The sequence below is a fragment of the Micropterus salmoides genome, unplaced genomic scaffold (assembly GCF_014851395.1).
Source record: "Micropterus salmoides isolate LMB-PRFRI ecotype aquatic unplaced genomic scaffold, ASM1485139v1 Ms_hic_scaffold_22, whole genome shotgun sequence".
Taxonomy (NCBI): Eukaryota; Metazoa; Chordata; class Actinopteri; order Centrarchiformes; family Centrarchidae; genus Micropterus; species Micropterus salmoides.
The window spans coordinates 4,227,288-4,250,675 of NW_024041373.1; the positions used below are offsets into that span (position 1 = coordinate 4,227,288).

Here is a 23,388-nt window from a genome sequence, read left to right on the forward strand (position 1 = left end):
CCCTTATTAATTTGAATGAGGGTACTCTGGAAGCCAAGCGGGGGTGCCAACGCAGGGTCTCTATCGTGAAACGCCTCCACTTTTGCCTCAGTGCAATGCAGTTTCAACTGGCAAGGCGCTGCAGAGGCCAATCAAAAACTGCATATGTACATTCCTGGTAGATTACTATGTACTGTGAACATTATATTTCTACTGTTACCCTTATAATTGTCGAGGCAAAAGATTGCTTCTGTGATAAAAGAAAAAATCCTTCCTTGTAACATTTACCACTGTGCAGTGTTTTAGTGTCTGATGAGCATTTAAACCCAATCGTGATTCATCATCTAAGTTTTTTAAACGCAGGGCTGTTTTTGGTCTGAACGCCTACTTACTTTCAATCGAACGTGGTTTCCTTTAATGGAGTTTTCCCAGTATGCTTGTTGAATGTCACAATTCTGAAAGAAACCAAAACCTGCTGACTGCTGTTGATATGTTCAGAAAGAAATCTGTGAGGTGAAACTGATAATTGACAATATAACCATCAGAATAACGAAAGAAACGGACAACGCCACCAAAATATATTAAGAACATTTTCAGTGTTTTAGTGTATATTTTTCCTTTCCAAACACTTATTTTCCTGTGGCTCTCTAAGGGTGTAAATGATAAGATGAACAGCATAGCTTTTTGAAGCTGTAGCTTTAACAGGCTACATTAATGCTTGATGATGGAAATGGGGGAAGACAGTGCCAAACTGCTGATACACAAAACACAGAAAGGGCTTAACATACATTCTTTTGTGTATGAAAACAACTCATGAAGGCAAATGATCTGCACTAAATCACATCATGACTTTCTGAAGCATGGAAACACGCACACACATTTAAGCAGTTAAATAAATTTCAACATCTTGAGAGCCCCTGGTCAACATTCATTCAGAGATCAATCAAAAAAAGTCAATTATATGCTTTTCTCATGTTGCACCCATGAAAGTTTTGATCAGTTTGCAATGTGCTATAGTTGAGTTTTAGAAATTGGTGGAATGTTCAGAACAAAACGTGACTGGGAAAGACAATGAAATTATAAAAATTATAACCCAGAACAATTATATTCTCCTTACATGGCCCCATAGTCAAACATGTTTGGCCTAACCATTACAAATAAATACATCAAAAGAAAGGGGCAGATTATTAGATACCACCAATAATTGTACAGACATTGAAATCCCAATTGAAATCCCAAGAGCTCTGACTGGAGCCAAAATCCAAATATGTTACAGAAAAAAAAAGAGGCTCAAAACAAAAGATATATATGACCGTTTGCAGGGTCTTTACAGGGATGCAGTATTCACACTGTTCACCTTCATATTGTTACTCACAGCAAACAAATGTTGAGCAATTATTTCCTCTCCAAAGTTAAGATGATTCAGAACAGTAGACCACAGAAATGTGCACATTTTATAAAGTCCTTATGTCAACGCAGTTACAGACAATAAGCAAACTGAATTAAATGCTTACAATAACATGTTGGAGCCACAGAAAAACATAACTGGAAGATAAACATGCAGCACTACTGAGGGCAGATAATAGCGTAGCTCACAAGCTTCCCTTTAAACCAAGATGGAAACGACATTACATTGTGCAAAACAAAACATCACTTATAGGTTCAACTCTAAGGGAGGAAATTCCTTTACCCATCCTTTCTTTTTCACATAAAAATAAAAAACATGTGAATCAAACACTGGACCCAACATCCCCGATATTTCAAATGAACTTCTGCAATCTTAAAAAACAAACTTTTTGCTGGGAGGCCCAGCCCAAAGCACTTGTTCCTCATCTCTCTCTTTTGTAGTCTTATTTAGTGGAGTGCCTCCACACAGATCTGCTCCTCAGTAATGTCATCCAGCAGCTGCACCTCCACAGGGCTGCATGTATCACTGTCATAGACCTCTGTCACCATCAGGGCCTCTTCCTCCAGCCCTTCTCCTTTGCCCTTAAAGCCTTGCTGCTCTGAAGGAGAGGTGCTCTCCACAGACTCCAGGTCTTCAATGCCTGCCCGGTAATGGATCATTAGCAGGGTGAGCGCTTGAAGTCTCTCCCCAGACTTGGCCAAGGCAGTACTAATTAGGGCTTTGCGTCGGGCATCTGTGGCCTCCCTCTCCTCCATTAGGAGGGCGTTATTGTGCTCCAGCTCCTGGTCAATTTCCTGTTGAAGCTTATCCAGCATCAACTCCAGCTTCTGGGAGCGCTCATCTGTGGGCAGCCCCCGGTACAAGTCACGACCTATCTCCTTCACAGCAATGAACACACTGTCATCCAACCCACCTTCCTTGCGTACAAGTTTACTGCTGCCACAGCTGCTGCCAGGTTGCTTTGAGGGGCTGGCACCACTGGTATAGGTCTCAGTATCACTGCTTTCATTGTCTGAAGTGTTTGGGGTATGCTTCGGTGAGGGTTCCACCACTCCAGGCCCCACATCAGCCACCTGTTCAACCAGCCGAGTCTTGGGCACCTGGCGGAGGTTAAGCAGGCGGGAGCTGGTGTTGATTATATGGCGCGTTAGGCCAGTAGTAGCCCGGTTTATAGTGGATTTGGCTTCAGGGTCAGCTCCACGACGTTCAGTTGCTGCCACACAGAAGGGATTCTCAGCAAGGCACTTGTCCTGACACTTCTTGTGGCAAACGTAGGAACAGATCATACACTGAGACGCCGCCTTGGTCCAAACCTTCTTCTTGCAATATTCACACCAGGTGGGGTTCTGGAACTGGGTGTCCTGGAAGTTGTGACGAACTTCAACTAATTGCATGGTGCTGTAGGCCAGATCATCACGCGGTGCTGAGGGGATATGCTCCCTCTCTCTCTCCCTTAGATCCTCGTCATGGAGACTCCCCTGTCGCTCTCTTTCTGCCAGCCCCCCAGGATACTCTAACTCACCCTCAGCTAAGTAACAGAAGTTCAGAGTGACATCTCCGTAACACAACTTCTCATTGAAGCCCTTGTGGGTGCTGAGGCTGCGTAGCGCGGTGCGGCTGACGTTTGCTCTAGGCTCTGGAGGCCCCAATCTAAAGGTGCTCTGGAACTCTGCTGAAGATGTGGCCATACATTCCAGGGCTACATGCTCCAGCTGGAGGCTGACATGACCCAGGCACAACAAACTGCCAAGCTTAAAGGGATCTTTGCACCACAGGGCCACATTAAGGTACTTCTGATTACTTTCCACTTCAAAGACCACAGAGGCCTTGGCCCAGTGTGCTGTCTGGTTACGAAACATAGTCTCTGGGGATTCCCAGAAGGAGTGGTCCTCCAGACTGTCCCGTGTGCTGCAGGAGCTCTCTAAAGCTTTGTCCTTTGCTTGATCGGCTTTGCTGCTGCTGGACACAGTAGAAGGGACTGCCAGGTCATCACTGGACTCTGCTGGCTTGGTAGACTGCTTCGCCTCAACCTGTTTGACACATGTCTTCTCAGTGCAAGCCTTGTCTTCATTGGCTCCAGTGAGAGGAGCTTTTTCTGGAGATTTTTCAGAAGCGCTGATGATGGTATTTGTGGTAGGAGCAACAGGGGCATTAGTGGTTGTAACAGAATCAATGCCTTCCAAAACGCTGGTTTCTGAGGAGGTTGAAGTCAACCTTATCTGAGGTCTTGGTGGCACTGGGGGGCGAGAAGGAGGCGGCGGCGGGGGGGCAGTGGGGCGTTGCAGACCCTCCCCTGGATCACTACTGGTCTTATGTGGTGAGGGCTTTGGTGATTCTTTGGGCTGGGGCTTTAGTGGTGACTGGAGACCCACTAAGTTTAACTTGCGGTTGAGGATAGGTGATATGGAACCAAGGGGCTTAGAGGCCAAGTTGGCCACAGTCCTTTTGGGGCTTTGGTTTACTGTAAGAAAGGAATCATCCTTAGTGTCACTGGTATTTGTGGCACTTATGTTAGGGCCACCAGTCTGGCTAGGTCTGGAGTCCACAATCAACTCTTCAAATTCAGAGTCCATGTCTTTGCTGTCGGATATGTCAGAAAGGGTGGTGATGGGGGCTGGGTCTTCCTCATAACCCCCTGGCTGCGAAATAAAACCAGTTTCCTCTAGCGGCCCAAACCCTTCTTGAAGCGTTCCCAGGCTTCCAAAAGAGGTAGTCTGGTGACGAACTGGTCTCTCATAAAGTACCACCACCCTGTCTCCAGCCTGCTTCAACAGTTTGGGCACTTGAACCGAAGATGTCACTTTAATACCTGTCAACAGAAACAAGAACAGGAAATGGGATCTCGTCAGTAGTGCAAAGATCTGAATGAAAACATTCAAAAATGTTTTGCTAATTAAGAACGGGTTAAGTAACACATCTTAACCTCCGATGGCAATCAGGCGATCACCCTTCTGCAGGTCTGCCAAGGCTGCAGGGGAGTTGGGTGTGACCGTCTCAATGCTGACGTGCACTGCATCACCGTCGCTGGCAGGGATGTGTCTGAACGTCATCCCCACACTGCCACATGGCCCCTTGATAACCTCCGTCTGATGCATACATGCAACAAGAGAAAACCGAACAATGAAGACAAGCATTGATTTAGAGGTTTTAACTTATACTTAATATAGTGGTAGCACTGTAGTGTACAAGAACACAATTCATTCATTAAAGATATTTAACCTCCCTTTTCAGTACAAAGCAGCAAATATTTTACTCTTAAAAGGGAGATTAAGTGATTCTGCAGAAGGATTGCTGATATTTGAACTGCCAAACAAATACAGCGCTCCCTTCAGTGTTCCTTCAGAAGCTCCATCCCCAAGATTTCAAATCTTAGAAGTTTCTCCAGCGTAGATACTCCTTCGCTCTTGCCTGGTCATATAACTTTCTTCTCTGTTTATACTCTTCAGACTTTTTCCTCTTTGGCTGTTTCTCTGCCATCTCTCCTTCTTCACAGTGCCTGGAGTCCAGCACTTTCCAATGTTTTATTTCAGAGCACACACAAAATAAAAAGCCAGCAAACAGTGGGGAAATATTCTCTGAATTTAACAAAAAGTGTATTGGATTACAATCTCTAACTAACCCTTTAACTTAATTTTTCAAGCTTCCATGTCTTAATGTTTATGAATAACACTATGGATATCACATTAAAAGAAAAGATTTGAGTCATTTATATTTCTCTCCATCAACTAAATAAATACATTACTTGTTCTCATTAACCTTACACCATGGCTCACTAAAATCATTAATATAAAAGAATAAAGATTTAAAAGCCTGTAGGTGATCATTCAGGTATGTGTGTGCGTGTGTGCGTGTGTGTGCGTGTGTGTGCGTGCGTGCGTGTCTCCGCAGCTAATCTCGCATACTACTGGACCCATCAGTCTAATATTTTTTGTTGCCTCTCGTGGCTGCAGTAATTCCAGAACCAATTTTATTGACTGTTCTGTTTTACACCGCCAGTCAAGTAATAACATATTTACTAGAGGACAATTCACAATGCATTTATTGCAACAATACTTTTATTGTGAATTGTCGCCATAAATAATTGCACATACATTTAAACATTTCTATATGCATACTTACATCAAATTCATTGATTTTGGATATATTTTAGTATTATTGAATTGTTGAAATATTATTCACCACACACTCTCCGATGACAAAATGTGCTTAAATTGTAAAACACAGAATTCAGAAAAATTAACAAGGAAAATATACGGGAAAAAAAATCTAAAGGAATCTGGGAAAAAATTTAACGCTGATTTCATAGGGCCCTAAAATGATATGCCGTCTCTACAAAACAATAGGAATGACAATAAACTGACAAGTAGACAAATGCTTGAAGTGCAACACTGACATCTGCCTCCAACACTCTGATGAGAGAGAGGGTAGCAATTCTGTGGCAGAAGAGAGAGCTACAATTAAACCCCCACCCGCCTTAATAACAGCCACCTCACACAGTCCAAGTCATATATCCCACAACACACCTGTTGTGATGCGGAGGTGACCTGCTTTACGCATGACAGGTCGTCTATCAAATGACAGCACTTGTACAGTAGCGACACATTCACGACTCCTACGCTGATGATCATCGTTGTATGTAAACCCAATTTTAACTGTAATTGGTCGAAATTGTCAGCTTACTGGCCGCAGATATGGTGGAATTTTTCTGGGTACAGAGAAAGGGCTAAATGAGGAGGAAGAGAAAGGATGAAGACTGTACAGGTGTCCTGGTTTAAAAGGCAGAAACCGTGTGTAGACAGAGACAAATGACTGCAATTTCCCCTGCTGTCATTTGTTACAGTTCTGTTGGAAGGCAGTGATTGAGGTAGGGCTAGCTTTAAATAAGCAGATGATCTATACAAGCTGGCGGGAGTTGACTCAAGGCTGACAAACGGTCTTCATCCATTCTAATGGTAGCCTAGTTAGTAAACAACCAAGACACTAGGCTTCACTAAAACTATACTCCATCTATACCTATACTGACAATAACATACAGCTCACTCTGTAAGTCCCGAGCTGAGTGCAGGAAACAAAAAAATGTTTGACCAAATAAATGCTGCAGTGTTATGGTTATAAGATAAAGCAAACTGGAAATGAGAGAAAACATGACAAATATTTTCACTAAGGTGGAACATATTGTAACCTAAGGTCACAAGGGGTTGAGTATGGCAGAAACTTTGCCAAAGTTTAGTGAGATCTGATCATTAGCATAATTGATGCAAACAAACCGCTATATAACATATTCAGCTCCAAGACTACAAAAATACTTCAAGTCCTGTTGTCGGAAATCAGTAAATGAAAGCAGAACAATTTTAGCAGTGTCAGTATTAGTGGACCCAGAGCAGTGCCTCACTGTGACAGAAATAAGAAGAACAGCGTAACATGAAGTTAGATACGAAAAAATTACTTTAAAAAAAGCGATTCCCAAAGTGTGATGGGTGCGCGACAGGAAAAATGGAATGGTGGTGTAGTAGTGTGATAACTACAATTTTTTGTGGAATTTGTCATGAAAAAAAAAAAACCCTGAAATAAAACTTTTCTTTATAAATTTAATTTTAAATTAAAAACATTAGTAGAAGGGTTGCCTAAAAAGTTTGGGAACCGCTGCTATAGCAGATGACGTGAGATGGATGTGAGAATATTATACAGTTGGTGATGTCACACTGTTGGGAGGAGAATAGTACTTAAAAGACCTAACTTAGATGTCTTTTGAAGAATGAGGAGAGGAAGCTAGCCAAGCGTTGAGAGTGTGAGTAAAGATCATTAGTACTGCACTGATATTAATGATGTTTTAGTAACAGTGCTCATTCATTCAGCAGCGGTGAGTCGCCGCATATATGTGGAACATGTCTCTGTTATGTGCACGTCAACATTAATATATCAATTAACATTCACGTAGACAATTGATTTTTGACATCTGTGAATCAAAAAAAATACCCACCTTTAATAGTTGAGCACGTTTATAGAACAAACCTTGTCAGTGAACTATGAGGGCAAAAAAACAAAACCCAAAAACAAAATAATCGTTCATAAATCGTGGTAATCGAAGTCAAATGTTCAGTTAATGTGATTTTAGGTCAAATGGTCTAGCCCTATGCTGAACAGAATATTAATTTTGCAGTTTATTTTGAAAATGTAATTTAATTAGATGGTTGATTTTGGTAACATTTATTCTTCAGATTAATTCAGAGTAATTCATCATCATCATCATCATCATCATCATTAGGTCTGTGTTTTTCCCCCTGTAGAGAAAGGCAGACTGTTTGTACATGACAGTACTGGACCAATAAATAAAATTCCAATACGAGAAAACTGAGTGAGTCCTCCTAAATCACTTTTACGTGCCACTTAACAACAAATATGTTCATATGAGCGGCTCCTAGATACACACTGTCTCCAATATATTAATTAAGGCTTTATATGTTATATTTTCTGATATTTTAAGGACTTGTGAATACCCTTTCCTTGCTAAGAGTTTCTGCATCACCATTTGAGGTGTTTATGTGTGTGTGTGTCTCGAGCTTTAATCTGATCTGGTCATGTTACAGCTCTTCCATGAAGACTATAACTACATTGCAGAGGCAACATGCTGCTGTGGGGGAGAATGTGGAGGCTAAAGGCCAATTCTGCTTCACATCACACAATGACCATTACTTAGTGTGTAGGTAGGTTCTGTTGACTCTGAGTCTCAAGGCTGTATAAAACAACAGGAGAGGCAAAATCACAGGCATAGAAAGACACAAAACATCATAATCAAACAGATCAAATCAAGAGAAAAACTGTGCACAATCTCGCTTTGTTTTAAAGATAACCTGGTTTAAAGTGACCATCATTTAAAGCGACCACCAACCTATGACATAGGCCTTCTCTCCATCTATTCACCATATACTGTAAAAACATTGAAACATTGTCACTGTTTCTGCACCACAGTCCATTATAAACCACATAACAGATGAAGTTTAGACAAACATTGACAAGGGAAACATGTTAATTCTCTCTGTGATTATTATTATTATTATCCTCACCAAAACTGACCCGCCAGCAATAATATCTGGCCCGAACACCATAGTAATGGCTTCTAATATTATGCCTGATATTCTCATCCACCATCTAATGGTTGAAAATATTGATCTGATGCAAAACTTATTTGCAGACCCCTGCTGTATATTATTACTACTTCTTTTTCTTTAAACGCGCGTATTCAACATAGTGATGAGTGTCTGCACTGCCTGAATTCTACCAGAAGTAGAACAAGATGAACGTAGTGACGAAACGCGCTCTGTATCGCTGTTTGTCTGTTTTCAGCTACTGTAGAAACATGACAGTGCAACGTGGCGACGTCCATGTACAGGGGGAGGGTGCCCGTGGTTATGTAGTTATAAAAGGCTCATTCTAAGGTAATAAAAACATAATGGTTTATTATGTAAGGTCTTTACACACCACTGAAAACAGAGTAATGGATCTTTTATTCCATTTCTGTCACTAGATCCTCAGAAATATTACACACTAAACCTGTGATTTCTTTAAGCATTATAAAGAATGGGACCACGTCTGGAAAACACTTTACAAATCATCTAAATCAGTGAAGAACAAAATAATGAATAAAAAATTTGTGCAAATAAAATATTTCACCCCTGTTTGATTGCATGGGTGTATCTGCCTCAGATCTTTGTTGGCACTGCAAACAAATTTGTTATGGGCAACAAAGTAAAAACCTTCTGGCAAAACTAGACAAATCCGTGGAAAGCACAAACAGTGGAAATGTCCCTTTTAGACACACACACCGCTAATATATGCACAGACACTCGTATATACCTTATTATATGTCAGTGCACACAAAACTCAAGTGATAAGTAGCAATAGCAGTTTATCATGGGTTTATCATGGTCCTACTTAAACCTAATAGGGACCCCTTACCATGTAGAGGATATCCCCCCTTGTCACTGCTCAACTCGTGACCAGCACACACTGGAATCTGATATTGGCCACATTAAACTCTAAAATACATCTGGATCTGAGCAATAAATTGGAAGCCTGCGGTGTGAACATACTCCAAGATATTCAAATTAGCTTACCTGCACCAAGCATTCCACAGTCAAAGTCACTCAGATCACATTTCTTCTCCATTCTTGACATGTGGCCTGAACAACACCTGAACCTTCTGACCAAGTCTGCATGTTTTTTTGCATTGCACTGTTGCACTCAACATCAGAATAACCAATATTTACTCTCAGCTATATGGGTGAAATTATAACTTTAAACTAAACACAATCTGAAAATCTGAATTGAACATACACAGCACGTTGTAGTTAAGAGGCTTCACACTTTCCCACCATCCTTTAAATGTGAAATTAATACACTTGCTCAATAAGACAATCTTCACAATTAGTAAAATGTGTAAACCATACACACAAGTACAAAGACAACATGCAGTTTCAATAATCACACTGGAACGTGTGATTTATGGTGTAGACCAAAAAACTAAATTCTCCCAAGCAATATTTATAATCTTATATTTTGTTACCAACCAGAGCGGCTGATTGTCCTACTTATTTATCCACCACACATTTTACTAGCATTTGGCACAAAGCGGGTGGTCACTTCAGATCCTGATGCCAACGCTGAGTGAGTCAGCTTCCACTTGGCTACCTAAGGTTCACATACAGACTTTCAAAGCAGTGATATTGTGCCCTCTGAGTAAGACCTGCAGAAAGGTGAGTGAAGTGCTGAATATTACTAATTAGAGTTGCTGTGTGTATACAGCTGCACCACTGGCTGTAATGTTGCCATTGTGCCAACTATAGATTTACAAAGTAGAGCATACAAGTCCATTCTGCTGAAGTGCAAATAGCGGCAATGTCCCTTTTACACACAATATAATATAACTAATATATGCACAGTCACAGACACTTGTATGTACCTAATTATATGTCAGTGCACACAAACCTCCAGTGACTGCTGCTCTCCAGCAGCAGAATGGGTTTCAAACATAGAAAGCTAAAGGTTTTCTCCTATTTTATGGGTAGCTGCTCTTTTAGTTTCTAATATATTGTCCAAGGCTAAGGCCAGGAATGAGTTAAATGTACAATGTGTAAGACTTGAAACTACTCTCCCCCACATGAAAACTCACCGTTTGTACAACTTTTAATAATCAGTGGCATTAGAGTAGACAGCAAAAATCTGAAGTCAGTCAGACTAATTCTAGGAGGAGTGCGTAAATCTCACAAGTTTTACAACATGGCTTCATCAATGTGTTATGGGTTTTCTTTTGAAGTTGATATGTCCAACCTGCTAGGAGTAGTACATTACAGCGTAAAACGTGTCATTTCCTGTTGCCAGCAGGTGGCGCTATGGACTTTGAGTGAATATTGGCATATAGAGGTGTTCAGGGCGCAACTCTTATTATACATGTAAAATTTAATGCAGATGTGAGCATGCAGACTTAAGTTTTAACAATTTCCTGTTTCATGGCAAATAAACCTTTTTTCGACAGCGCACAACGGGCAAAGTGGTCAACTGGTAAAACCGTTTCACCAACTTTTAATCCAAAATGGCCGACTTCCTGTTGGGTTTAGGCAATGGCTCCAGGAGGCTTTTTTGTATGTCTGTCTCGAGCCCTAATAACCGCTCTTGAATCATAGTGAAAATCATCAAACTAGGGTTGAGCCAGTGATTCAAACCGCAAACCAGACTACAGCATACTTTTAGATTAAATAGTTTGTAACTGTTTGGCTGTTGAGGTGCTGGAGTTTATGAAATAATTCCCCATTCCAAGCCTTGTTTACAGTGATGATTTTATTTGGTGGAGGAAGGCAAATGTGAAAAATCCAAAAACACTTTAATAAGGAGTAAGCTATGAATCCTATCTCCCCTGACTTTCCTGAGAGAAAATAGCTGTTTGGTGCTTCTCCAAATTGCACAGTCTAATTGTTGTGTAGAGGAGCTTTCTCTCAGGGCTGAGCAGCAGTGACTGGAGTAACCTTGTTAACATTGACTACGACAACAAACAGCTCGTGGTTGTCTCTCAGCAGTAAAGACAGACAAAAACAACCCTGAACTGGCCAGATGTAAATGGAGCAATTCACCATCTATTTCAGCAAACCCACTCTGTTTTATCTGCACTGCCAGAGAGAACAAATGAAAGGTTAATATGTTCAAATGGCAGCTATCACTACCTTAAAGTTCTCTCTTACCTCCAGGACCGAAACCCAGACAAGTGTCCCTTTGATCTCCTGAATGAAACCCTCATTGTGATAGAAGACATCTCTTACAAGTTCTGTTTCACTTGGCCATATCATGGGCTTCCTCCCACAAAAAATGACTCACAGAAATTAAAATATGAAAGAGATGCTGTGTTGTCTGGGTTTTTTTATGCTTGTTTTTCAGTTAATGCAACACTATGTAATTCCTCAGGTCTGTAAAACTTTGAATTATTTTAATCTGTACATGGAAAGTAACTGTAACATGTCACCATAACATGCAACGGCGCCGCCTCGTCACGCTCCTTAGCAACATTTGCAGAAACTGGTTGCAATGCTTTATATATCCACCGGGAGGAGCGGTGACACTGTTTTGTAAGACACTGATTGTTGTTTTTATGCTTTAATTTAAGATATAGATTAGTTTAGATATCTTCTGTGCCATAGAAGCTCCGAGATGTGTTACTCCAGCGGGACCAAATGTTACTAGCCAATTAAACGTCGTTATCAGTCGTCATCCGGAGCATAGCCTATAGATTTAGATTTTAGAAGGTAATGTTCTAATGTACTGTCAAAGACAGGTGATGTAGAGTGAGAAAAATCCTCTTAGTGATACCGGTACCAATACGGAACCAGTTCTTCTACGACCGGTACCTACTGGACCGAATTAGAACGCAACCCGATGAAATTATTTCAGCTGTGTCAAAAACCAGTGTGGGGTCGACCTTGCAGGCACTCCCTGGTCTCTCATTTATCTTGCTCCTGATTCTGTGCCACTGTTTCCCCTGACAGTTCTGGAAATATTTGGGACACCTAGGACCGAGTCATGTCCTTTATGTTTAAGTCCCGCTCCAGTTCACCCTCATTACCCAGCTCTGCCATACCTCGAATGGTACAACAGCGTTCCACAGAAAACACTCATGCACTCACACTGGGGAGACGTCTGCCGAGAGAACTGGATCTGAAGTAAGAAGGCTGGGGTGGCAGACACTGATGCAGGATTCAGGGGCTGTGTTTGCACTTAATGGGCCATCATCTATCATTCTAATGCTTCAGACTAGGCCTGCATGATAACATTGTTCAATATTGCAATGACAATATGATTTGCAATAAATAAATACTGCAGTGTGCATATCTATGTCAGCCTGGCTGCCTTTAAATTGAGAACTGGATTAAAATTGAATATTTTAAATATAACTAAATATTGTTTCAAGAGCAGCAACAGTAACCCCATCATCTCGCACTGGAAAGTAATCTAAAATGTCATTAAAATAGATGAAGTAATAAAATAGAAATTTAGAAAGAATGAAGAACTCATACATCAGTCAGTATCAGTCCTTCCTCCTCCTCTTCCTCCTGGTTTGTTAGCCAGCTGCTGAATTTACAAGAATTTGCCAAATTTTACAGTGCATGGAAAGCTAAGCTCATAGCAGAGCTAACATGCTGTACTTGTAAAACAAAGTGTGTGGGTGTGTGACACAATGTTTTTACTAGACTAAGACTAAGACTAGACAAGATTGAGTCCATGAGATTGAGACAAGATTTTAACACTATTTTTAAGAATTTTAAGCATCAATTTATGGTGGAAATATTTTCTTTCATGTAAAGGCAAACACAAAATTCAGCTGGCAGGTGCCAATTCAAAATCTAAAACTAACAGAATACCTTAAAACTTTGATTAACAGCACGGACCTTATTTTCTAAAATCACTGAATTGACCCTGCCTATATTTGGGACAGGCATTTACTTCCTCTTAAACAAAACTGAAATAGACTACTATGAAACAGTTTATTTATTTCAAACAGAATATTACTTGTATAAAACTTATCCTATAATATCAAAGAGAGAGCGATGGACTTCACATGACAGGATTCACAACTTGGATTAATTTTCATGAAAAGTTGTTTTGATTCTTTTGATCAGTGGCTAAAGGAATATAAATTAAGGAACGGACACATTCGGACTTAACAAGTGCTTAAATGGTAACAGGAGTCGACACTTTTTATTCTTTTCATCTCTTGTACCATGCATGTTACACCGGTAAATCTATAAGAATTAGACTTTGGCTCGTTGTTTGCGTTAGATGAACTGAACGACTGAATTGTGGCGAATCTAACTGATCGTGCAGCATGTCCATACTGACATATTGATCATACATTTACACAATAATATTTGTATTAACGATCTGAGCAGCTTAGAAGGGCGACCCGTGGGGTTTAAGGGGTTTTGTACATCCAAAGAACTATAAAAACCAGACCAGGCGTTTAATGGAGACCTGCGTTTATTTGTCAAAATCTGTTCCCAGGCCAGTAAACGTGAACTCTGTTTTTAATTGAAGTTTTACGGTACAATGCATTCAGGCTCTCAGGCATTCTGTGCTGCTTTCACATATGTTTCTCTGTAGATCAACTTTTCACATGTAATATTTCTGCTGAGTCAGCACACAAAGAGGCGCGATTTACTCTTCCATCCTCTTTGAGTCTTTGTTTGGTGAAGTAACCTCTTTAAATGTTATTGTGGCACCTTTTCGCCTCAATGATAAATGAATTCATTTTAATTCAGTTATAAACTTCTGGACTCACTCCTTTGTTTCAGCAGGTTTTCTACACATTCAGAATTTCTCCCACATATCTGTGTTCTCTAACATGTCCAGAAAAAAGTCAGAATATTACGAGACATCATCATTTGAATTCATAATATGCCCTATACGCTTCTGTGCATTACGTTATTGCTCTGCTGGTAATATCCCTATCAGACTGTTTGACCGACACAGTTAGGGACTGCATGTTGCATGTCAAACTGAAACTAAGTGGTACAGCTGTGATCAGGCAGAAACCTCACCACAAATCCACATATAGTACATGTTAACTTCAGCAGCTCAGATAAAGTGCAGCTCAGTCTTAAACAGAGCAACGTTGTGCCTCAGTTTTTACAATAATAATAATAATACTACATTTTATTTGTGGGCGCAGTTAAAATACATTTCAAGGAGGCAATACAATAAAATAAATCTAAACAAGACACAATTTAAAGATTAAGATAAAATAGAACAGAAAAAAACTATTTAAAAATGCAGTTCATTGTGAAGCCGGTGGAAGGTGGAATTATGACGGGTAGGCCTTTGGAAATAAGTGGGTTTTGAGCAAAGTTTTAAAGGAGGATAGGGGCTCTGTCGTACGGATGAATAGAGGGAGGGAGTTCCAAAGATGAGGTGCACAATAGCTGAAGGCTCTGAACCCCATTGTGGACATGCGGGCAGAAGAAATGGAAAGTAGTGAGGAAGAAGAGGATCGGAGAGTTCGAGATGGGGTATAGGGCTGAAGGAGTTCAGAGAGATAAGGAGAAGCAAGATTATGGAGTGCTTTGAAGGTGAGAAGAAGAACTTTAAAATCAATACGGTATTTAACAGGAAGCCAGTGCAGTTGTTTTAGAAGTGGAGTAATGTATTCAGAGACTGGGGCTCTGTGATAGTACGGGCAGCAGAGTTTTGGACCAGTTGGAGTTTATGAATGAACTTGTGAGATAGACCAGAGAGAAGGGAGTTAGAGTAATCAATACAGGCGATTGACGGTGCGTAAGTGGGAATAAGCAGACCGGGTAAGATTATTGATGTGTTTTTCAAAAGAAAGTGTGCTGTCGAGGATGACACCAAGACTCTTGACGTTGGGGGAGGAGGGGACAGTGGAATTTGGACATTTTGCTAGGGTGGATTTGGAGCCAACAAGGAGAATTTCAGTTTTATCACTGTTAAGTTTGAGGAAGTTTTGAGTGAGCAGTCAGTCAGGGAAGATGGTGGGAGCATATATGTAGGTTTGGTGGAGCTGGGTGTCATCAGTATAGCAGTGAAATTGGATATTATATTTCCTGAGAATAGAACAAAGGGAAAGTAAATAAATTATAAAAAGGAAGGGCCCCAGGACTGATCCCTTAGGGGACACCACTGGTGACTGAGGAGGGTTGTGATTGAACATTTTTAAGTTGTACAAACTGAGTGCAGCCAGACAGGTATGATGTGAACCAGTAAGAAGACCAGAATCAGCAGCCACTAGTGGGTCATTGGTGACCTTGATTAGGGCTGTTTCTGTGCTGTGGAGAGGCCGAAAACCAGATTGAAACTGTTCATAGAGGTTATTGTTGATGAGATGATTATGGACCTGCGCAGCAACAGATTGGTCTTTAATTATTTAGTTTTTAGATGTTTATATTGCAAAACTCCACCAGCTAATTTATCCCTCATCACAACTGTCTGGACACACAGCGCTACAGCGGCTACATTTACTATAATGGCGTACGCAGATGTCGCATCAGCTGGGGAGGAGTTGAAAAGCTCCGCGAGTCGACGCTATCGGTTATACATTATACAAATTATTCATTCAGCATGTGAAAAATGTCAATTGGCAAAAACTTTAAATCAGGATCTGATCAGAGAATGAGTAAACACGGTTAACAATATGATTAGACATATTGATCATATTGGTAATGCGATCAAGCTGGGAGTTGAAAGGACTTCGGTTCAGAGTTGCAATTCTGAGTGGCTACCACTGTAGGTAAGACAACGTCTAGAAAGTCTAAAAGTCTAGTGATATTCTATATTTTTCTTCTCATCAACAAATCCCACGTGCAGACCCAAACCAACAATGTATCTACTAACAAGTATTCCACTTCATTGTTGTCCAGAAACTATTAAACCCATCAGTCAGCCTCACTGCTGCACTGAGTAACATGTTTCTTCACCACCATAAACACACACACACACACAGTGGTTTATTTGGACTCAATCTCACATACACCGTCCTGCTGCCCCAAAGACTTCCTAGACCACCACATGTGGATTCATCCGCCGTGGAAAATAGTCCCGAATAAATGCATGTTTATTTTAAAGTGACTAGTTGTTTTAAGAAATGAGTGAGCTATTTTTTTTATTTTTTTTTTAAACTACACGCTTGTAAGCTGTTGTTTTAAAATCATGGAATTTGTTTTGTTTTCTAGGGACCACAAATGTTAGCACATCATTTTAATGGCAATCAATCCAATAACTGATGAAAAAGTCCAGTCTAGACCAAAATGGTGGAGTGACCAACGCTGCCATCCCTAGAGAAGTGCTGCTAGCATTACTAAAAAAAAAAAACAACCTAGCTAATCCGAGCAGAAAGCCAACAGAAAACATAATGCTGCTACTTCCATATTAGATTTATGGCTTTTTAAATGTTATAACTGAAACTCAAATCTAAAGAGAAGCAGCTGTTCAACTTGCCTGGATGACTAGATTTTAGCCCCTGTCAACAAGAGAAAAATAAGGTGCTGCAACCTTCACTGCTGGTGAAAAATCTTCTACCTATTTGAATCAGAGAGCTGCTGTAGCATTTACTCAGAAATGGTGAAACAACTGAAATTGAGTATAGAATAAAGAAGCACTGTGGGACTGACAGATGAATGGCTATATATTTGTAATTTAAAACAAGTCACACGACTACATCATGTTTTATTCAAACATTTTCATCAAAGTGCCGCATATGGTTTTAATATTGATGACTTGACAGAAATAATAAATGACTAGAGAATATAATCTACAGCAGCTTGCTGGGAGTAATTTATCCACCAACTGTAATTAACAGTGTGCTGCGTCAAAATTTAGTAAGTTTAAGAGAAAGCCAATGTATGTGTACCTGTTTGGATTTGTAAGTTTAACATTTAACAACCTGACTTGTGCACATATATCTGAGTAGAACTGGTTATTCTGGGATTGGTCAGAGGTTTGTGTGCGCTGAAAGCAGTCAACAGAGAGAGGCGGCTAGCTGCAGGCGGGTCTGAAACCCTGGCTTGACGAATAGTTCGGATGGAGCAGCATCTCCTGTTGCTTGGCTGAACATCCCTCTGCTCTCCAGCAGTCCTGGGAGGGTGCGTGGGAGATGGAGAGGTGGGGGTTGAGCAAATCCTTTTCCTTGTCACTGCGCTGCTTGGTAATTTAATCTAATACCACATGTCAGATCGATTTGTGTATGGTTATAGGGTACAAGTCGCTGCGAGGCAAGTGCGCAGCAATTCCCTGCCACATCCAATTAGCAGCCTGGTGGTGATGGGGGGCTGAGGGGTGGGGTGAATGGCCAGTAGCTGCTCAGGTGTTTACGTGAGCACTTATTAGGCTGGTTAACAGTGATGCACTCATATTCTGCAGTACGTGTTCTCAGACACAACATCACAGACAAGTTACAGTATGAAGTCTGCATTGGAACATTTAAAGTGTCTTTCCTTCAAAACTATACCTAACACATCAGTGCGGTAAAGACATCCAGTGAGCCCAGGAGTACTTTTCTAAAAAAGGTCACTGCTCCATCTAAGGGGGACAATAAACAATACTATGAAAAAAAGGAATGATATTGAAATCCATTTTGGCCATATTTTATTGACAATAATGTTTTTGATTACTCTAAATAAATAAGAGCTTAAGGTGATCACAAAAGTACAAACCTTAGATTGACCAGGGCTTAACTATGCCACTGACAAATATTATCAGTATTTTTCTGCAAAGTCACCTTCAAAGAACATCTGTGTATACAAAAAAACCAGAGTGAGATAATACATTACTGAGATACTTCACTGAGAAAATTTATTTAAAAAACAGCTGATTCCTCAGTTCTGACAATTAAAGCTGAAGACACTATATATCATCCAAACTGATCCCGTTGACAGCCCTCTCTCACAGGCTGCTGAGCTAATGACACTTTAGCTGACAGTTTCACAGACTGAACTGTAATATTCCAGAGGTCCTGAAAAGTATAACTGAGGGATTCCAACTATTTTTTGAAATCCACTAGCGCTAGTTCCCAGTCAGTACTTAACTGCTATCAAGCTAGAACATATGGGGCCAGAAAATGACATGAGCATTCAGCTAACGCTACATGTTTTAAAGCCAGTGGGGCTGGAAAATGATAGTCTTAGTCAGCTAACACTGGCTAGTTTATGACCAGACAGCCTCAAAACTCTGTCAGTGTTTGTCTTTGCTATTTCTTAAAATATCAGAACAATACAAAGTGTGAATTCTTCTTTGGCTGTGCATGCAGACAGCAGCTTGTGTTGCACATTTACCAGTTTAGTTTAAACTCACTGAATTGGCTATGCTAATAAAATCTAAAAAACAAAACAAAGAAATACACACAAAAAACAGAAGCCTGCAAACAGCATTTATCCTGACCTTGTTGTTATGGTGGAAAGTTATGTTAAGCAGAGCTGCAGTGACGTGACATTTTATGTCATTGCTGCATGGCACACTCTGGATTAAAGCAAGGCTGGAAGATAATATAATAAAATGTAATATCATTCGATATCGATAATTATCACGATAAATATCAAATCATTTTGTCTTTCAAGTTTTAACGCTAATTTTTGCTCCTAAGTGAAAGTGAAAGAAACCAGATGGTTAGTTGTGGCTTTATACACTTAACACTTATAATATCTGAGGTAGAACCCTCAAAACAATTGACCCTTTGCTAAGCCCCGCCCCCCTTAGTTACTGTTGCTAAGTCCGACAACCTGTCACCGCTGCCATTGTCTATTACTGCACTCCCCGGAGAAATATTGTCAAATTTGTTGGAAAAAGTGATCTCATAAAGAAGCAGACAGTTTTGCAGTTGCATTATACAAGATAGAAGCTAAAGTCTACCGATCACACAGTACAAGTGAACCACCGCATCGCCCGACGACTGAGACAAAAGACAAGGATATTAAGAATCAACACTGTTCCTGTAAAGCTGGGTAGGCCCCTATTCATTATTACAATCATTAAAAAGCAGAACAGTAGGGCTTTATTATGTTACATTCAGTAGGAAGTTAGCTAGCGTTAGCTAACTAACATTACATTAGGAACAATACACAGCCGACATTTTTCTGGATTTGTTTTAGGTTTTTGGAAAAATACGGCAGAAGAAAGCTAGAAACCGACTCTTTTTGCATTAGAGTCAATGGAGCGCAGGCAAGAAAGTGTTGGACCTCAGTTAGAACAAGGCCTATACAGTGCTGTGATTGGCCAGCTGGTGTGGCTTAGCGAAGGGTCAATTATGATGAAATCTTTTTTCAATGAAGATGCATGAGTAATAACAAAATAAATATCTTAATAGAAAAATTAAATGCTAATTAGTTTGTGATTAAATGACTTAAATCAAACATGTATTGAATGTTATAGGAGAAAAATTTATCACGATAATTATCATTATTGTTTTATTGCCCAGCCCTAGATCAATCTCTCCAAAAGAAACAGAATACTAACCTACAATGGGTAGCCGGAATCAATAAAAAGACATTAATGACTTTAGGCATCCCATTTGTGACACCATCATTACTCACAGATGCTCTTTTTCCATTTGTGATTAACTCAGTGTCATAAAAATTTTCATATACAATATACAATGTAGCTGTGGATGGCATGTCTTTCTTTGGTAAAATCACTGTAAAGTTTAGTTTTACACTTGTGTTTGCTGTGTGACTCAATCTGAATTTTCAAGTTGCTTTTTTATCATAGGAAGCAGGATTCAAAAGCACTGAGTACAAAGGAGTTGTTATGGAGACATGGGCAAACAAAAAGGTGCCTAATTTGCACATGTATGGACAACAACAGTGGTTTGGTCGCCCACACAGTCCCTTTCTGTAACACTGTCATTGTCCTGGCATTAAAAAATAATGATCTGTCATGAGTGTTACATCATCTGAGCTTAATAAATAATAACTCAATTCTAAACTACTACAACTGGTTCAGAAAAGAGTAAGACACCATTTCCCTTGTTATCAGGTTGGCATTTCAGTCTTTCCTCTCCTTTGAACACCAATGCTCGTCTGTCATGCAGACACGGTGCCTATCTCCCTCCCCAGTGAGCTCACCAGGTGCTTTAGAAGCTGGGATTTCCAAAGTCTAATTTTGCTTCTTGGAACCTATAAGGAGTGATCTGACCACTTGACCACGTAACATTTACTTATCATTCATTTAACATTTGCACAGTTTCAGTCTATAGGTAAACAGGCTACAGGTCCTGGCGTCATTAACATCTCGTCTCTGCTGGTCCTTTCAACTCCTATTAGAAAACAGCTATTCAAAACAGCCGACTCCCACAAACCCTTGTCCCTCAGTGAGCCAGGGAGGAAGAGCACGACAAAAATAAATGCTTTTATTTCATTTAGCTCTGCTGCTGTACAATACATTCTATATAATATCATTTTTGTTAAGCAGAAGTAGAAACAGCAAATGTACTAAGTGGTTACCATCACTCTAAATAACACTGACATAGAAGAAAAACAGACAAGCCTACGTTATGTCAGTTGTCAGATCCTTCTAGATAAAAACAAGGGGCATTCAGAATCAATTTGTAAATCAAGAGACTGTATTATTTCCGGGTTACCCAAACGTTACAGGGAGTTTGATAAACAATGAATTTACTGTGTGGCTTACACTGCTGGATGCTGGTGCATAATCAAAAGGTCAAACGTCAGACTAATCAAACAAGGTGTACGTGATTCTGAAATGTTTGGGAACATTTTATTTTTCAAGTTGATAATTTCCTATGAACTTTGGTACCAAGTACAGGAAAGAAATAGAGCCAGTGCTTAATTTGTTAACACTTCCATTTTAAATAATTTATCTTCAGGGAAACTTAGAGTATCTTTTAGTCACTGCATAGCAGGTCAGCTGAATATGTAACAATATCAAATTTGTCTAAAACAAATGCTACAAAATGTTTTTAATTTAAAATACTGTAATACTGTATTCTGTACATAAAAACATATTTTACAGTAAACTGAATATACACTGAAGGCTAAAATCATCAAGCTCCAAGAAGAATTCCAAGAATATAAATAACAGGGACTTAATTCAGGAAGAATATTCACCTAAACATTTAATTTATACTAAGTCAAAAACTGTATTTGGACCTCTAGAGGGAAACACATGTTTGACAGCTTCAGTGATCAAGTATCGCTGGCTCAGAATCTGACTAATTACAAATCAGTGTGGGCGTTCTTTGCAGTAATGAGAACCATTTTGACACTGAAACTGATCGTATATTTTCTAATGAGAGACCCTGCCTATAGATCAGAAAAAAACCCTGCAAATGAAAACAGCAAGAAATCTGTAATATGGCTGTGGCTCTGTCTGTCATGCACCTAGCGGCTGGTTTATTTAGTTTCCTCTGAGGTGAATTGATCCATAGAGGAAGCGATTAGAAACAAACAGCTTGTGGGACCAACATCTCATGTCTTTAATCTACTTTCTGCTGCACGGCCAGCCGTTGTCAAACTGAATTAGAACAGGCCATTTAATTGACATGGCAAGGCGGAAATGGATGATGAATGTGTCAACCACCAAAAGTCAGTGTCTTCGTTACAAAAAATGGCAAAGGTGATAGGCTCCCTTAGGTACTATTTGATTATGTGCTAGATGTGCATATTGATGTGACAAACAATGCTGTTCTAGCCTGGTCTTTATTGAAGGAGAGACAGAGGATAATCACATTGTCTAGTTTCCAGATCTAAAGACCTATATAGAGCGTCAGACTATTACAGACAGAACGGATTTGACTTTCAGCAGCGGTTTAAACATGTAAACTGTAAGGACAATCTGTGATTTTTACTCAAGTCTGGGTAAAATGATGAAATACAGTATAGTGTGACAACATGGCTATAGTTAGGATTTTTGAAATACTGAGGTCATAAGTCCAAGCCCCCAAATGCATTTTTTAATAAATATTTTATTTATTTAGGTGGCAATTAAATTATATTTTAATTCCTTTTAAAGAGATAAAATTCTGGTTGAGTATCAAACCTCAATGCATTCTGACTTCCAACTGAGATGTGTCCGGGTATTTGGGCAAAGCTTTCTATCTTGCAACACTGATGATGCATTGAGCAGTTTGATACATTTTATGAAATGAAAAAAAAAGGGTCAAACTTTGATATGCACATGAACATATAAAAATAAAATCAACAAGTTAACATTAACTCCAGATGAAAATTAGTCTGTACGGCTAAATCTAGCTCATTTACATTTTGGACAAGTCCTTGTGTTCATTAATGTGCACTGTCCCTAAAACAAACATATTTATTTTCCCCAAAGTACTGTATACTATATGCACCAATATCACTAGCCAGCCCTAGTTATTTATGAATTTATATTTGTTGGCCTAAAATTTGTCAAATTAAAATTAGTATTTAATTTGCTGGATTATCCAAAAACATATATTTCTCTTTGTTATTTTATTCATTAGCAGTTTCTCAATTGATTTTTCAGAACATTTACTGCATGCTAATATGTCAATATAAAATTTATACTGTAATATACTGTGATAGATTATGTTATCCGTATTGCCCACTCCTACTTGTACACCGAAAAAACCTGAATGGAATGTGAACGCATGGCCTGCCTGGTGCCTCAAGTGCTAGATGACTCATTGTTGTAGAGTGTGTGCATGTGTGTGAGCCTGTCTTTCATCGGGTGTCCAGGACAGATTAAAGACACAAAGACGCCCTGAGTGGAACATCAAACAACCACTGTGATGGGGGTGTGTGTGTGTGTGTGAGTGTTGGTGCGTACATCAGAGATGCTAAAATCACCTGCATTAAATTGCCTGTTCTTCCTCTACGAGCCCGGCGTGTGCTGTGTGTCTGTTTGAAGTGGATATCGACTACAGTGTGAGAGGCTAAGTACAGAAAAAGGATAAGGAATAGTGCCATGGTTGATCTTGGTCTTGGGTGACAACTGTGACAACATTCTTGCATATACAC

At 39.8% G+C, this 23,388-nt stretch overlaps 1 protein-coding gene across 1 annotated transcript in view; it reads right to left on the bottom strand.

Moving 5' to 3' along the window:
* Window positions 1-1,419: 1,419 nt before the first annotated feature.
* The window catches only part of pdzd8 (PDZ domain containing 8), a 34,482-nt gene continuing 12,513 nt past the window's right edge, over window positions 1,420-23,388 (bottom strand). Inside the window, exons 3-4 of the mRNA XM_038736758.1 lie at window positions 4,311-4,473; window positions 1,420-4,196 (exon numbers count right to left, since the gene is read on the bottom strand). Of these exons, the coding sequence (XP_038592686.1) occupies window positions 1,834-4,196; window positions 4,311-4,437 (2,490 nt within the window). The 5' untranslated portion in view covers window positions 4,438-4,473 and the 3' untranslated portion in view covers window positions 1,420-1,833. The remainder of the gene's footprint in view (window positions 4,197-4,310; window positions 4,474-23,388) is intronic.